The 14980-nt window shown below is 58.2% G+C and overlaps 1 protein-coding gene across 12 annotated transcripts in view; it reads right to left on the reverse strand.

Annotated features, from left to right (window-relative positions):
* Positions 1 to 342: 342 nt before the first annotated feature.
* Positions 343 to 14980, reverse strand: part of ELN (elastin) — a 33054-nt gene continuing 18416 nt past the window's right edge. For 4 of the 12 annotated variants that reach the window (XM_010819618.4, XM_010819615.4, XM_010819617.4 and 1 more), the window contains 21 exons: positions 14669 to 14764; positions 14524 to 14583; positions 13782 to 13967; positions 12728 to 12781; positions 12074 to 12154; positions 11764 to 11805; positions 11269 to 11355; positions 10496 to 10552; positions 8773 to 8886; positions 8626 to 8685; positions 7978 to 8103; positions 7315 to 7353; positions 5820 to 5891; positions 5585 to 5641; positions 5248 to 5316; positions 4324 to 4362; positions 4059 to 4112; positions 3675 to 3719; positions 3307 to 3333; positions 2619 to 2669; positions 578 to 1603 (listed from right to left, as the gene is read on the reverse strand). In XM_010819618.4, the coding sequence (XP_010817920.2) occupies positions 1560 to 1603; positions 2619 to 2669; positions 3307 to 3333; positions 3675 to 3719; positions 4059 to 4112; positions 4324 to 4362; positions 5248 to 5316; positions 5585 to 5641; positions 5820 to 5891; positions 7315 to 7353; positions 7978 to 8103; positions 8626 to 8685; positions 8773 to 8886; positions 10496 to 10552; positions 11269 to 11355; positions 11764 to 11805; positions 12074 to 12154; positions 12728 to 12781; positions 13782 to 13967; positions 14524 to 14583; positions 14669 to 14764 (1460 nt within the window). In that variant the 3' untranslated portion in view covers positions 578 to 1559. 12 annotated transcript variants of the gene reach the window in all.

Consider the following 14980-nt stretch of genomic DNA (forward strand, 5'->3'; position numbering starts at 1 on the left):
CCAGAAGTCAATGGCAGATGATTTTGGTAGAGTGAAAGTGTTAGTCGCTCAGTCGTGTCTGACTCTTTGCGACCCCATGGTCTGTAGCCCACTCGGCTTCTCTGTCCATGGGATTCTCCAGGCAAGAAAACTGGAGTGGGTTGCCATTCCCTTCTCCAGGGGATCTTCCCTGACCCAGGGATCGAATGTGCGTCTCTTGCACCTCCTGCATTGGCAGGTAGATTCTTTACCTAAGCGCCACTTGGGAAGACCCAAGTTTCCCCGAGTTTCCCTGAGCCCTGTTCCCTACCTGGACCGGCAACTGAAGGCAGATGAGAGCTTACAAAGGAGGCCAAGACACAGTTTCCTTTAAAATGTTTTCATTTATTAGTCTTTTCTGAAGCAGTTAATTCTTTTTTTTTTTAAATGTATGTTTCATCCAGAGCTATACCAAAGTGATTAAAATGAATTTTCTAAAGGGGATATAGCTCCCCAGATCAGAAAAAAGAAAGGTTTTTTGTTTGTTTGTTTGTTTTTTTCCAATAAACCACACAAGTAAAATGAAAGAACATCAACAATCAAAAATAATCCCCAAATGTCCAGGACAAAAAATAAAATATTTATTGATCTATCACAGCGAGACACATAGAGATGGGCGGGGCGGGGGAGAAATGCTCTGAAGTACAGTGGCTCGAGGAGGGGACGGGGATACAGTACTGCGTGGGGGGAGATCCAGGTTTGGGCGGAGATTCCTGCGGCCCCAGCTGGTACAGCTCTTCACACCCAGAGGCTCGGGGCCCCTTCGTAGGGGTGTGTGCGATGGGGTGGAGGCTGGGCCCAGGCTGCCATGACAGGTTAACCAAGTCGATGGTGGGGGTGCCCAGCCAGCTAGGGGTGCCGGGCGGCCAAACCAGGACAAGGATGGACGGACGGATGGACAGATGGGCGGATGAATTCCACAAGAGCAAGAGGGCTGTTCCCAATATGGGGGCGGGGGGAGTCTTCGGACATAGGGAACAGCAATGGGTCGGGGAAAGGGGGGCCAAGGAGGCCAAGAGATGGTGTGACCCAATCCAGCGTGAGGGTTTCGATGCTTGGGTACCAACTGGACTGCAGCCAGAGGTGGGTCCTGGTGGGCAGGGGGAGGCGAGACTGCCCAGGAAGTGTCTGCACCATCTTCAGAGGAGCCCCAGGGAGGGGGGGTCCCTAAGGGGCTGCCCTTCCCTCCTCCCTCCCCGCAGGAAGAGTCAGAGCACCAGCATGTAGCACCAAGTTCCCCTAGAGATGGAGAGTGTGTGAAGGGGGAGTTCCTGGGCGGGAAGGGCGTCGGGGCAGGGGGCCAAGCCCACCCACCCCTTGCCTCTGAAGGAGGGGGGGCCTCCCGGGGCCCACTTGGCCACCACTCTCTTGCCTCCTTGCCCTGTGGATTTCCAAGGCCGCCCGGCCTGCCCTGTTCCCACCCGGGGTGGGAACTTAGGAGGGGGCATGGGAAAGGGGGGTGGGGTCACAAAGGGTTTACATTCTCCACCAAGCAGTAGCACCAACGTTGATGAGGTCGTGAGTCAGGGGTCCCGGGAAGCTCACTTTCTCTTCCGGCCACAGGATTTCCCCAGGCAGGCCCCACCTGGGTGCAGGGGAGGCACGCCCCCCAGTCAGTCCTGGCCGCTGGTGCTCAAGCCCTTGCCCACTCTGCCCAACTCCAAGCTCTTCTCACATCCGCATTATCACCACGGGAAACAGAGGCTCCAGGAAGCCAGGCGGAAGCCTGGCCACCACCCCAGGCCAAACTCCGCGCCCTTTCATTGTGCAAACTCCCACTGGGCAAGTGGATGGTAGCAGGGCTCTTGCCCTCTCCTGGGGAGGATCTGACTGGTTAACCTTGTTTCAAATCATCAAGCCACCAGGGTCGGTCGTGGGGCCTGGACTAGCGCCTACCCCTGCAGGAGCAAGGTGTGGCTCGTTACCGCCACCTGGTGGCAGCGAGCTGCCTAGTGGTAGAGACACCATATCTCTGCAGAGCTCATCCAGGGTGTTTGTTGGGAAAGAAAGCAAGTAGGGTCATGGGCCGCAAGCACCAGCTGGTGCCTGACTGAGAGCTGGGCGCCTTTAATGAGGTCAGACTGCTCTGGCCTCTGTTCCTCCCTGGGCTGCCTCGTCTCAGGGTGAGGGGGGGGGGCGGTGGGAAGCAGGTGCGGGTGGAAGGGGATCCAAAGCCTGAGCGACTGCCAGGGTGGAGCTGGGGCTTTTCTGAGTCCCTTTCAGGCATCTTGGGAGAGGCCTTGAGGGTGGTGATCAGACACTGCCAGACACATGTCTGCCCCTTGGAGCAAGGGCGTGGCTCCAGGACCCCTGCAGGGTCTACCCTCCAGTTCCCTGACACCAGGGCTCCCTGTCACCTCCATCCTCTCTCTCCTCCTCTGTCCCTCCCAGTCCTTCCTCCTCCCCCCACCTTTTCTTTCTCTCGGCTTCTCCCTGCAGGAGTCGGGGTGTGGGTACCAGGCAGGGAGGGCTTGCCAGGCCTGGCCTGGGAGAGCCAGGAGGGTCCCTGGCCCACTCTCAGCTCTGAGGATCTGTTTTGGAGACAGCAGCTCCAGCCTGTCCCCCCACCCTGCCCTCTTCCAGGGGCAGAGTCTACTCACCTGGGAATCCCAGGGCTCCCAGGGCCCCTCCGAAGGGCTTGGGAGGTTTGCCTGTGGAGGGAAGGCAGGGGGTTGGGGAGGTGGCCAGGCTTCCCCACCTCTACCAGCCCGCCCCACTAGCCCGCACCCATGCGCCTGTAGCAGCAGGTTCCGAAGGCCTCTCTGCCCCCAGCCTGACCCTCCCGCCCAGCCTCGTTCCTTGCAGCCTCTGGAGGTCTGACCAGCTCTGTGGCAGCCCCTCCCACCACAGTCAGACCCCAGGCCACATTTCCCAGGGACAGCCTCACCCCCCAGCCGAGGGGCTCCAGGCTCGGCCTCCTTGACCACCTGCTTGAATAGGCCCTGTTCTTACCCAACAATATCTTTCCTCTTCTATGAGACCTCGTCAACCTCTCTGGTTAGACCCTAAGACCTGGGGTGACCCAGATCCCCGTCTCACTCCTGATGCCCAGTCAAGTGCCAGGCTGGGAGCTCTAGGAATTGGGGTCCCCACACCCCAAGGCTGGCCTTTTCAGCTTCTGTGATTCTCCCATGGGCTCCATCAAGCCCCCACACCAGAAGGCCAGCCTAGGGCTGTGGCTGCACTAACCGTTCCCTCAATAGGATGGACCCTCCCCGCCCCACACTGCGAAGGAGCTCAGGGCCCTGCTTGAAATGAGGCCCCGACTTGTGAGATTGGTAGACTCACCACCAACTCCCAGGCCCCCAGCTCCACCTGCAAGGCAAGCAGAGGGGTGGTGAGGGTGCGCGCCTCTAAGAAGCCCACCAAGCCCTCCCCGGCAGCGTGGGCCTCGTCTGAGAGGGGCCCAGTTCTGGGCTGGGGTGTGGGGGGCCCTGCCAGTGACTGTGTGACCCTGGATCCTCTCTGAACCTCAGTTTGTCTCATCTGAACATGATGTTTTGTAAAATCCGATGCTCCCTGATGTTGCACGGGAGGAAGAGAAGAAGAGGAGGCCCAGATCTGTACTATCTAAAGATGTAGGGGGCCCCCCAGTCTGTAGCCTGGCTCAGCCCTTCTGGGCAGGGGAAGAGGAGGGCTGGGGCTCCTGGCCGTACCTGGGAAAATAGGAGAGAGTCCGAAGCCAGGCCTTGCTGCGACTCCTGCAGGAGGGGTTTGGGGTTGGCGTGGGGGTGTGGGGGCGTGGGGTGGTGTGGGGTGGGGTGGGGTGGGACCCTGGGACCCACCACGGCCTGGCCACCTACTCCTCTCCGCCTAAGATCCCCTCCTCCCACTGCCCCTCCCCCACTGGCAAAACAGCTTTCTTAACAAAGTCTCATCAGCCTGGTGTCTGAGGCCCACATGTCCCCCCAACCCTGCGGCCTTTCCCGGACTGTCCCCTCCGCCCTCTCTCTTGGTTCCCTGTGCTGATACAGCCCTGGAGTCCCTGCTGCTAGCCAGCCAGGCTCAGCTGCGGATCTCACAGCAGAGGTGGCCCCTACCTCCAATTGGGAACGGCTGGCCAGCTCCTAGGACACCTCCGAGGCCAGCGGCACCTGAGAAGAGGGCAGATGGGGGTCGGGATGAGGCACAGCGTAAGGGGCCCTGAGCATCCCCTCCAGGGTCTGGGACGTGATTTCCAGGAAGGATCCTTCACAGGTATTGTGAACAGGACTGAGGCCTGAGCTGGTTCGTGGACAGGGCAGTGAGGGTGGGGTATAGGCAGCTTGCAGGCCTGGGCTCGGGGGGGCTGTGGGAGTAACTCACCGAATTTGGCTGCTTTAGCAGCTGCAGCTGGAGACACACCTGGAAAGATGGGGAGCAGGAGGGCTTAGGAATATCTCCTCCCTCCCAGAGTCGTGTCCTCCTCCTGACCACTGCCATCGATCTGCCCCTGCCCACTGACTCATGCTTTCACCATGCCTCCACCCCGCCTCCATCCATCCATCTTTCCAGAAATCTTTATTAAGCTCCTACTGTGTGACCAGACTTGTGGAGCACACGGGGTAAGAAACTTCAGGCTGGGTCAGAGACACAACGATGACCCGAGAGAGACAGAGACGTTAACACAAGGTCCACCACGATGGCAGAGACTTTGGGAAAGGGATTTTCCTCCAGGCTTTGCTTCCCTTCTCTGAACTCCCACTGGAGGTGGTTGGGCGGATTGAAAGAGAGAGGAGAGGGAGAGATTGGGACATCCAACTGCAAGGGGCAGCCCTCTCTAAGCCTGCCCTGTGCTCAGTCGCTCAGTCGTGTCCGACTCCTTGTGACCCCATGGACTGTAACCCGCCAGGCTCCTCTGTCCGTGGGATTTTCCGGGCAAGAATACTGGAGTGGGTTGCCATTTCCTCCTCCAGGGGATCGTCTCGACCCAGGGATCAAACCCATGTTTTCTGCATTGCAGGCAGATTCTTTACCCGCTGAGCCACTGGGGCCCCTCCAAATGCTGCACGAGCCCAGAGAAGGGGGGAGGGCTCAGTATAATCTTGAGTTGCTGATAAAGTGTGGGCAGGGTCCAGGCAAAGAGGACCGCCTCAGCAAGGTATGGCCAGATGGGAAAGAAAGTCAGTCTCTATCTCATTCATATAGGCTGCTGCTGCTGCTGCTAAGTCACTTCAGTATGTGCCCGTGTATGCAAACACAGACACACATCCCACGCCATTCGTTCACTGATTCCAGAACACACTTTACCTCCAAGGCCCACAGCCCCTGGGACAGCTCCAAGCCCACCAACTCCCAGGCCTCCGACTCCCCCCAGGCCTGTGGAGAGAGCTGTGTATTAAACCCTGAAAGTGAGAGCAGCTGGCTCTGTCCGCAGAGGGGTGGGGCTATCATCCCAGGTCCCATGTGGAGCCTGGGCCCCCAAGGGCCTTGGAGGGCTGGTGGGGCCAGGAGGTGGGCTGGACCCCCAGAGACAATGCCCCTGAAGGCCTTGGGGAGCAGGCCAGGAATATATGCTTCATGGCATGTAGTCAGACACCCTCCACCCCAACTCCCAGGGCAGCTCCCACCTCACACCCGTGCTCACCAAATTGGGCGGCTTTGGCGGCAGCTTTGGCGGCGGCCGCGGCAGCAGGTCCGACTCCTGGGGACACAGAGGGAGCTCAGGGAGGGAGTCTCCACAGGTCAGTCTCCCTCAATGCCCAGCCCATCCTGGGGTTTCCACTAAGGTAGGTACCATTAGCCCCATTTCACAGATGAGAAAACTGAGGCACAGCAGAGGTTAAGCAATGTGCTCAAGGCTTCATGGGGTTTCAACTCACCTGCCACACCACCTGGAATGCCGGCTCCACCAAGATCTCCAACCCCTCCAAGGGCCCCGACCCCTCCTGGTCCTGTGGAGAGAGGGCGGAAAGTCAGTCCTTCCCCCCCTTCTGAAGGACGAGGCTTCCCCACCCCAAGGTCACTAGGCAAGTAGACAGGTGGTGAAGGCCACGTGACCCAGTGGAAGGAGCAGAGGACAGAGGTCCATTCCCAGACACACGGGTCTGAGTCCCGGCTCTGCCCTGACCCACTGGACAAAGGCAGACCCCGTCTTGATCCCTGACCTGCCCACCTCCTCTCCTTCCTCCCAGGCCGGCACTGGGAGCCGCGGGTGGTCCCAGTGGTGGCTGTGGCCACGAGCTGCCAAGGGTGGAGGACTAGTCTCAGGCCCTGACAGCCCTGGGTTTGAATTCTGGTTTCTTTGCTCATCAGAGCTGTCACCTCTCTGACCCTAAAGGGGATGACGATCCTTTCCCTGTTCACCTACAAGTGTTTGGAGAGTGAGAGGACGCTCTCTGTGTGAAGGCCCTCTGAGTGTGAACCACTGTCCAGTACAGAGCTGCCAGGAGTTACAGCTAGTGCTTTAGGGGCACACTCATGGTCAGTGCTTCATGCTCGTTAGCCGGCTTATTGTTTCAGGCAGCAAGGAAGGTAGGTACCGTTAGCCCCATTTTGCAGATGAGAAAACTGAAGCACAGCAGAAGTTAAGCAATGTGCTCATGGCTTCAAGGGCAGGAAATGACTTGGGAGCCAGAGCCCTTAGCTGCTCCGTTTCCCTGGCAATGGCTGTCGAGCTCAGACCAGCAGGGCCGCCAGCAAGGAACAGGAGAGAGGCCTGTGGGTTACCAGGCCCGCCACGGATGGAACACTTTCCAAGGTGGAAAGTGGCCCCAAGTGGACCGGCCAGACCTGGTTGGCAGTTCCCTGGCAGAGGCCCCGGCCCAGATCCTAGGAGGCCGGAATGCAGGGGGACACAGACAGCATGGGTCTGGCCAGGCTGGGGCTGCCTAGGTGCCAAGTGTCGGGGGGTGGGGGCAGGCAGGCCTGCCACGTCCTCGTGGCGGGCACGGTCCTGCTGACAGCAAGGCAGGGGCCCAGATGAGGAGTCCTGGCTTTGCTGGGACATCAGCCCTGGTCCCTCCCTGGCCTTGGGCCCCATGAAACTGTCATGGTCTGAGGGGCCTTAACGACCATGGTCCTCACCAACATGGAACTGCCCCCCCGGGGGGCTGGAAACGTGAGGGGCGGTTTGGGTTGTCCTGGGGCTGTAGGCACGCTAGGCATTTAGTGGGTGGGAGCCGGAGTCTGCTGAGCTGTCATTAATGTGTCCTAGAAACTGCCTTTTTCCACGCTGACCATCACAGCCCTGTGATGTAGGCTGTAGGCACTGGGTCCTGGCCCAGGGGGAGAGGAGACAGGTGACCAGGTGTTATCAGGGATGGTGGGGCAGCAAGGGTATCAACCACTGTGGGTGGTGGGTTGAGGGGCTCTTACCGAACTTGGCTGCTTTAGCTGCGGCCAGGGTTCCAGGTACTGGGGAAAAGGGCAAAAGGAAGAGTTGGGGAGGTCAGTAGCTGAGCTCTGTGCCTGGGAGTTCTGCTTCCTCCAGGGAGCCCTCCTTGACTTCCTCAGCTTTCTTTGTTTCTCTCAAAGCCCTGAAGCCGTGGCTTCATAGCTAGGAGCTCACTGGGCCAGGGACAGAGCTCTGGTATCTAACTGTGTCTCTACCAGTCTGGTCTGGGGGTGCTTGAGGGATTAACTGTGCCTCCTCTTTCCATTCTATCCTCTGCTGGCTCCTCGAGGACCAGCATGGTCTGTCTGAGGCTGATGTAACTAGAAGATGAAGAACTAGAGTTCCCCGTGGCCCCCTTTCCTCCACACACTGCTGAAGGGGAGCTAGGTGGGCCCAACCACTTCCACTGACCCCAGGGACCCCCAGCCTCCTTCCTTGGGCGGTGGGCTTCCTTTCAGCTTGGAGCCCTTCACCTGGCCTTTCCCCTACCTCTTATCCCAGTTGTCTCGGACTGCTCAGGAGGATCTAACAGAGCATGTATCACACGCCTCGGTGCGAGAGTGCTGGAGGACGTGTTGGGGAGAGAGCCCTGCCTCCTTTGGGCTCGGGGAGCATTGCTCTTCAGCCCCCAGAAGGCCCCTTACCTGCCCCAAGTCCAGGAACTCCGGCCCCGACTCCAAGGCCAGGAACACCAACGCCCACTCCAAGGCCAGGAACTCCAACGCCCACTCCAAGGCCAGGAACACCAGCGGGAAGGCCAGCAGCAGCCCCTGCGGGAGATGGGGGGGTAGGGTGACAGCGGCAGGCAGGAAACAGGCCCTTTTGGGGGTGTCCTGCCCAGGAAGCTGAGTCAGGGCCCAGGAGAAGGGGCCCAGTCTCTTGCAGGGGCCCCTATCCCTTTCATCTTCCCTCTACACCGCCACCAGTTCTCCTAAAACTCACACTGACCGCCAAGTCCAGCCCCTCCCCAGACCGGCTGCACACGCTGGACACTGCTTCCCTTTTCATCCTCACGTCCTGTCCCTCCCTCTTGAATGAACTCATTTGATTCCCCTAACAAGCCTCCCTGGCATGTACCCTCGGTACCACACAGGGACATCAGAGGTCACTCGGCTGGTGTGGGGCTCAGGACACGAACGCGGGTCTCCCTTATGCTAAATCTGTTTCTAATGCCCATGTCTGCCGCCTGGGGGGCCTCGGGAAGCTGGAGGGCAGGTCTGAGAGGTTGCGTGTCCAGGGACCCAGCTCAGGCTGGGGTCACACCAGACCGAGAAGGCAGGCAGGACACTCACGGAACTGGGCTTTGGCGGCGGCCTTAGCAGCAGACTTGGCTGCAGCTGGGACCCCTGCTCCTGTAGGGAAGAGGATGAGGTTTAAGGACGGCACCCATGGAGGATTCAGAGCACCCTCACTCAGGCCCACTTATTCACACGGCTTACCTATGACACCACCGGGGCCCAGGCCAATGCCGGGAGCCACGCCGACACCGGGAACCACACCGACGCCAGGAACCACGCCAACGCCGGGAGCCACGCCGACTCCAGGGCCTAATCCTGCAAAAGCGAGCAGAGCCAGTCCTTAACCGAATCCTAACCAAGGAGGACAGAAGCTGACGGAAAGAGCAGCGGGCTGGGGGGTCAGGAACCCTGGATCCTTGCTCCAGCTGGGCACAGACTTGCTGTGTGACCTTGGGCAAGTTACTTTCTCTTGATGGGCCTCAGCTTCTTCATCCCTAATAAGAGGTCTGTGCAAGATCAGGAGCTCAACTTTTGGAGTTCCAGGGACCCCTTTGAGACTCTGAGGGTGATACAGGCAGACTCATGCAGCAGCTAAACAACTGCAACAACGTGTAGTAAAGGGAGTTTGGCAAGACAGGCAGGCCTGGCTTCAAAGCTCAGCTCAGCCACCATTTAGCTACGTGAGTATGGGCAAGATACTTAAGCTCCTGGAGACTCAGTTTCCACATCTGCAAAATGGGTGCAACAGAACCGATCTCATAAGGCTGGTGTAAGGATTACCTCAGCAAACGCTGAAAGTGTTAGTAGCTCAGTCATGCCTGACTCTTTGTGACCCCATGGACTGTAGCCCACCAGGCTCCTTTGGCCATGGAATTTCCCAACAAGAAAACAGGAGGGAGACTCCTGGCCCAGAGATGGAACGCACATTGCAGTCAGATTCTTTACTGTCTGAGCCACCAGGGAAACTCTCAGCAAATAGTAGTTTTACAAACATGAGTTGCTGTATCTGAGTTTAGGAATCACTGGTGGCTCAGTGGCAAAGAAGCTGCCTGTCAAGGTAGGTGACGTGGGTTCGATCCTTGGGTTGGGAAGATCGCCTGGAGAAGGAAATGGCAACCCACTCCAGTACTCTTGCCTGGGAAATCCCATGGACGGAGGAGCCTAGTGGGCTACAGTCCATGGGGTCACAAAGAATCAGGCACGACTCAGCGATTAAACAGACCTGAGGTTAAGATTTCTCTGGCACGCAGCTGGGCTCTAAAGTGAGCTGTTTGGCTGTGCCGTATTCAGGAGGGTGTGGGAGCCTGGGGCTGCCAGGGTGGCCCCCGGCTGAAGCAGGAGATGCAGAGCCTGGTCAGGGAGTGAGAGCCCTGCTGTCGCTCAGGGTGGGCAGGAGCTCAGAGAAGCCCAGCGTTGGCTCCAGAAATGGGGCAAGGCCCCAGCTGGACCGGAAGGCAGCAAGGGCTGTGGGAAGGGTAGGGGTGGGTGCTGGAGGGCTCTCCGGCATCTCTTCTCTCTTTGTCTTCCTGCTCAGAAACTTCGCTCCCATCCCTCAAAGTGCTTGGATGGGCCGAGACCTTTGAGGAAGGCCCAGGCCCAGAATGTGACAGCTTGGAGAGATCACGTTGGAGAGGGGTGCTGTCAGACTCCAAAGCAGAGATATGAGAGAGCAGTGCTCTGGGATCAGGCTCGGAGGCAGAATTGGCAGGGGGCTTCCCAGGTGGCTCAGTGGTAAAGAATCCATCTGCCAATGCAGGAGATGTGGGTTCCATCCCTGGGTCGGGAAGGCCCCCTGGAGAAGGAAATGGCAACCCACTCCGGTATTCTTGCCTAGGAAAATCCCATGACAGAGAAGCCTGGCGGGCCGCAGCCGTGGGTCTGCAAAGAGCTGGACACGACTGAGGGACAAAACAACAACTCTTACCAAACTGGGCGGCTTTGGCGGCAGCTTTGGCGGCTGCAGCTGCTGGAATCCCGACCCCTGGAAAGGCGAAGATTAAGGATCCGGAGCCGTCCCCAGCACCCCTCCCCTCTCTCTTCCATCCCCCATGGTAGAAAGACTTCGTGGAGTCCACATCTCGGGAACTGCCCCCTCTCCCAGGCCCGCACTGTGATGGCCCGCCAGCCGCTCTGGGCATGCCGTCTCCCTGAGAAGCAGCTCTGACTCTGTGGCTATTGGAGGAAACGGCTCATTTCTTGGGGAGAAACGCAAGAGAGGAATGTCCCTCCCCCCGCCCAGAAAGAAGAAGAAATGCAGAAGAGAAATCTTCTGGTGGGGAAAAAAACCACAAACCGACAAGGAGGATTGTAAGTTAATCTCATTTCCTCCCTCTGGAGAAAGAGTGCCGGTAAACAGAGACTAACACAGGCCCTCCCACCCGATCAGAAAGCAGAAAGGCCCCGTGGGGTGAGGGATGAATGAGGTCTCCCCAAACCCCAGCCAAGCGGAGTTCTGCTGGCTCTCAGGCTGACATCCTGAGCATCCCTGAGGGCAGGGAGGAGACTTTCTGGGTTCACTCAGCGATCTGGAATCCCATGGAGACACTTCCCTTCAAAGTATGGGAAATCCCTTTTTCTCTACCCCTGTCTCTGGGCTCAGTCTTGCCATCTGTAAAATGGGACCCTTGATCTACATCAATTCCAGGGCCCCTTCAATGAGATAAACCAAACCCACGTCTGGGCTGGGACACAGCTCACCTGGCACCCCTCCAACACCTGGCACGCCTGGTATTGCTCCTGGGGCGCCTGGCACCAGCCCTCCCAGGGCTCCTACTCCCCCAGCACCTGGAGTGAGGAAGAGCATCCAGCTTTGCCCTTGAAGCACCCTCTTCTTGGGGGAGCCGAGGGTGGAGGTGGGGGTTGCATCGTGGCCGGGTATCATCTGGGCACCTTTAACTCACTGGTGTGGGATGGGGGATGATGAGCCAGGTACCAATGACCCCAACAGTGGGCAATTGCAAAGGCCAGAAATGTTCACTGTGGCTTTGGAAAATGGGGCCAGGGGCTTCTGACTTAACCCAGGCCTTTTCGGCCCCAGAGGCCAAGAGTATGAGGTTGCTCTGATTTTTGAGCCTTGGCCCCCACAGGAGAGCCTGGCTGTGGAGGGGAGGGGGCAGGGCTTGGCCGTGGGGGGAGGAGTAGGGGGAGGAGGGGAGGCGGAGGGGGCAGGGAACGCAGGGCTGGGGCACTTACCGATTTTGGCTGCCTTGGCGGCGGCAGCTGCCTGAGCTGCTGCTACGAGGAATCGAGAAAGAAAGAGATTCAGAAACCTTGCTGGATCTCAGCTGGGCTGTGCTGACAGTGCACCTGCCCCAAGGGCACCGGAGGCCCACCCTGTGCTCTCCCCCACGTCTTCCCTGAGTTCCCAGAGCTCAGTCTACCCTCCCCAGCCTCCCATAGCCCGACAGAAGATGAGCCTCCATCCCTTTCCCTGTCCCCACCACCCCCCACCACCTGCCTTCATGGAGCTAAGGCTCACGGGAAAGGCCAGCTCCTAGAATACCTGCGTCTCCGATGCCAGGAAAGCCCCCAGGGCCAACCCCAAATGTGGGAATGCCTCCAACTCCCACTCCGCCTCTGGCCCCTGCAGAGGGAAGAGAATCAAGTGGTAAAGGGTCTAGTGGGAGAGGCTGGGGCAGGCTCTGGGGGATGCTGGATGGGGGACAGGATGCGAGCCTCCCCCCAAGTCTGGTCCATGAAGGACAGGAAACCATGAGATGCCTGAGCCCCACCAATTCCCTCCCTACTGACACCCCCTAGTGTGTCCCCAGCCCCTCTCTTCTCTGAGCAGTTGGGGAAGGGTCTCTTTGTTGGTGATGGGCGGACTGTGCAGTCTTATCCTCCGCCAGGCTGAGGCTCTCCTCTGAGTGGGTCCTGGCCAGGACAGGGAGGTCAGGGACACTGTCTCCACTGGGAATGACATACTGGGACTCCACTATTACTCAGTCCCTTGGCCTCATGGTGGGAGACACCTGGGGGACACATCGTCCTGAGGCCCAACAGGTCCAAGTCCCAGCTCTGCCAGTGACTTGCTGTGTGGCCCTGGGCAAGTCCCTCCTCTTCTCTGGGCTGCACAATGGGGAGTAGAAGATGAGGGTCCTGGAGTCCAAGTAAAGGCCAGAACAGGGCGGGGCGGAGCTATCCGCTTGGCACTCACCGAATTTGGCTGCTTTGGCTGCTGCTTTAGCAGCTGCGGCTGGGGACACGGCCCCTGGAGAGACCAAGAGAAACACAAATGCTCAGGGGAGAATGGAGTGGACACTCAGGATATGTATATATATCCCTCTGTCTTTCAGTCCATCTTCTATCTATTGAGCCAACACAGGGTTGTCCATCCATTTACCCACTCATATCTCCACTTACCCATCTGTCCATCTGTCTACCCAGCCACCCATTCATCCATCTGCTGACCTTCCCAAATGTCTGTCCATTTGTCTATCTTTCAATCTCAATCTACCCACTCAACCACTCAGCTCTCCAGCCACCCACACATGCATTATCCATCCATTTATCCACCCGCCTGCCTATCTATCTTTTCATCTAAATGTCTAACCAACTATCTATTTTGTATTGGCCTTCTACCCACCCATTCATCTGCTCATCCACCATCCATTCATTCACCCATCATTCTAATCACTTGTATTGTCCCCACCTGCTTATCCATCTCTCTTTTCATCTACCCATTTATCTTGCCATCCACTATTTTGCCCATCTTATTTATCCATCCATGTAACCACCCATCTTTGTATCTCTCCATTCATCCACCCATCACCCACTCTCTCATCCATCAATATGCCTACTCATCCACCTGGCTGTCCACCTACTTCCCCAGCTGCCCATTTGCCCATCCATCCATCCATCCATCTCCCCAGACATCTATCCATCCATCTACCGACCCACCCATCTATCCACCATTTACTGAACACATATTCTGTGAAGGGCTGGGAACACAGAGATGAAAAAGACATGGAGCATACTGACAACCAGAAGGTAAATTGAAGAAGATCAGAGGCTGGCAGTAGTTAATTATAGCCCAAGAGAGAGAAGATGACCAAGGGTATGGAGAGAAAAGGATAGAAGGGTGATGTGTTAAGGAGAATCGGAAAGTCTTGGCAATAATTTCTAACATCTCTCTCTTGCACACACAAACACATATGTGCACACATAGCCAAGCTCAGCTGGTCCACCTATGATATCCGAGCACCCAATACCTGGAACTCCAACACCAGGGACCCCAACACCAGGGACCCCAACACCAGGGACTCCAACACCTGGGACTCCAACACCTGGGACTCCGACACCTGGAACCCCGACACCAGGGACCCCGACACCTGGAACCCCGACACCAGGGACCCCGACACCAGGGACTCCAACTCCTGGGAAGCCTCCAGCAGCACCTGTGGATGGAAGGATTACTGTTCTGGCCTGGACCCTGTGGGAACCTCAGGGGGGCCTTTGGGAGCATGACTTTGGGGAGCTTCAGGAGCCACAGGTCCTGTGTGCAGGATGCTAGCCTGAGGGGCATAGCCTCTGCGTGGATCCAAGTCACCCGAGAGGAGGTGAGGGAACTGAGGGAACCCCGACAGAGCTCTAGGGGTTTGTTTGGATCTGTGGCTGGGAAGAGCAAGGACTATGTCTAAAGCAGATTCATAATGCTCTACTAGGCCCAGGCAGTTGGTACAGCAGCTGTGATTGGCCCAGGGCGTAAAATGGGAGGAGTCAGCAGGGTCCCTGCCCACAGCGCTGGGCCAATCAGTGCAGAGCAGTGGACAGAGCCTCCTGGACAGAGGCAAGGAGGCATGACCATGATGCTTGGGGGGGTTGGGGGGGAACAGTGCCCCAGCTGGACAAAGACAAAGTCCATCCAGCCTTATAGGCCTGGAGCCTTCCAAGGTGCATGCTGAGGCTGGGGCTGGCTGCAGCCCTGGCACTGCCCATTCCGGGGACACTCACCGAATTTGGCTGCTTTAGCGGCGGCGGCGGCGGCAGCAGCAGCATCTGGAGCCCCGACCCCTGGAGGGAAAGCGGCAGAGGGTGAGGCCCTTTCCCTGCGACCTTCTCAAGGACACCCCTCACCGCCTGCTGGGATGGACCCTACCTGCAATGCCTCCGATGCCAGGAATTGCGCCAGGCGCACCAGGAATGCCAGCACCACCGACGCCAACGCCAGGGAGAACTCCGGCTCCTCCAGCACCTGTTTGGAGTGGGGACAGTGAAGAGGTGGCTCCCAGGGGCCCCTCCTGAAGCCAGGCAGGAAGGCTGCTTGGACGCTGGTGTTTTCACCGCTGCAATCTCCTCTGGGAATGAGGCCCAGGCATCTCCGGCCGGGCCTGCTTGGGAAGGGGCCCCCACCCCACTGTTCCTTGACTCACCCCTAAAGTGTCCATTTCAACAGCCTCATTAAGTGACT

Source organism: Bos taurus, chromosome 25 (assembly GCF_002263795.3).
Source record: "Bos taurus isolate L1 Dominette 01449 registration number 42190680 breed Hereford chromosome 25, ARS-UCD2.0, whole genome shotgun sequence".
NCBI classification, from domain to species: domain Eukaryota; kingdom Metazoa; phylum Chordata; class Mammalia; order Artiodactyla; family Bovidae; genus Bos; species Bos taurus.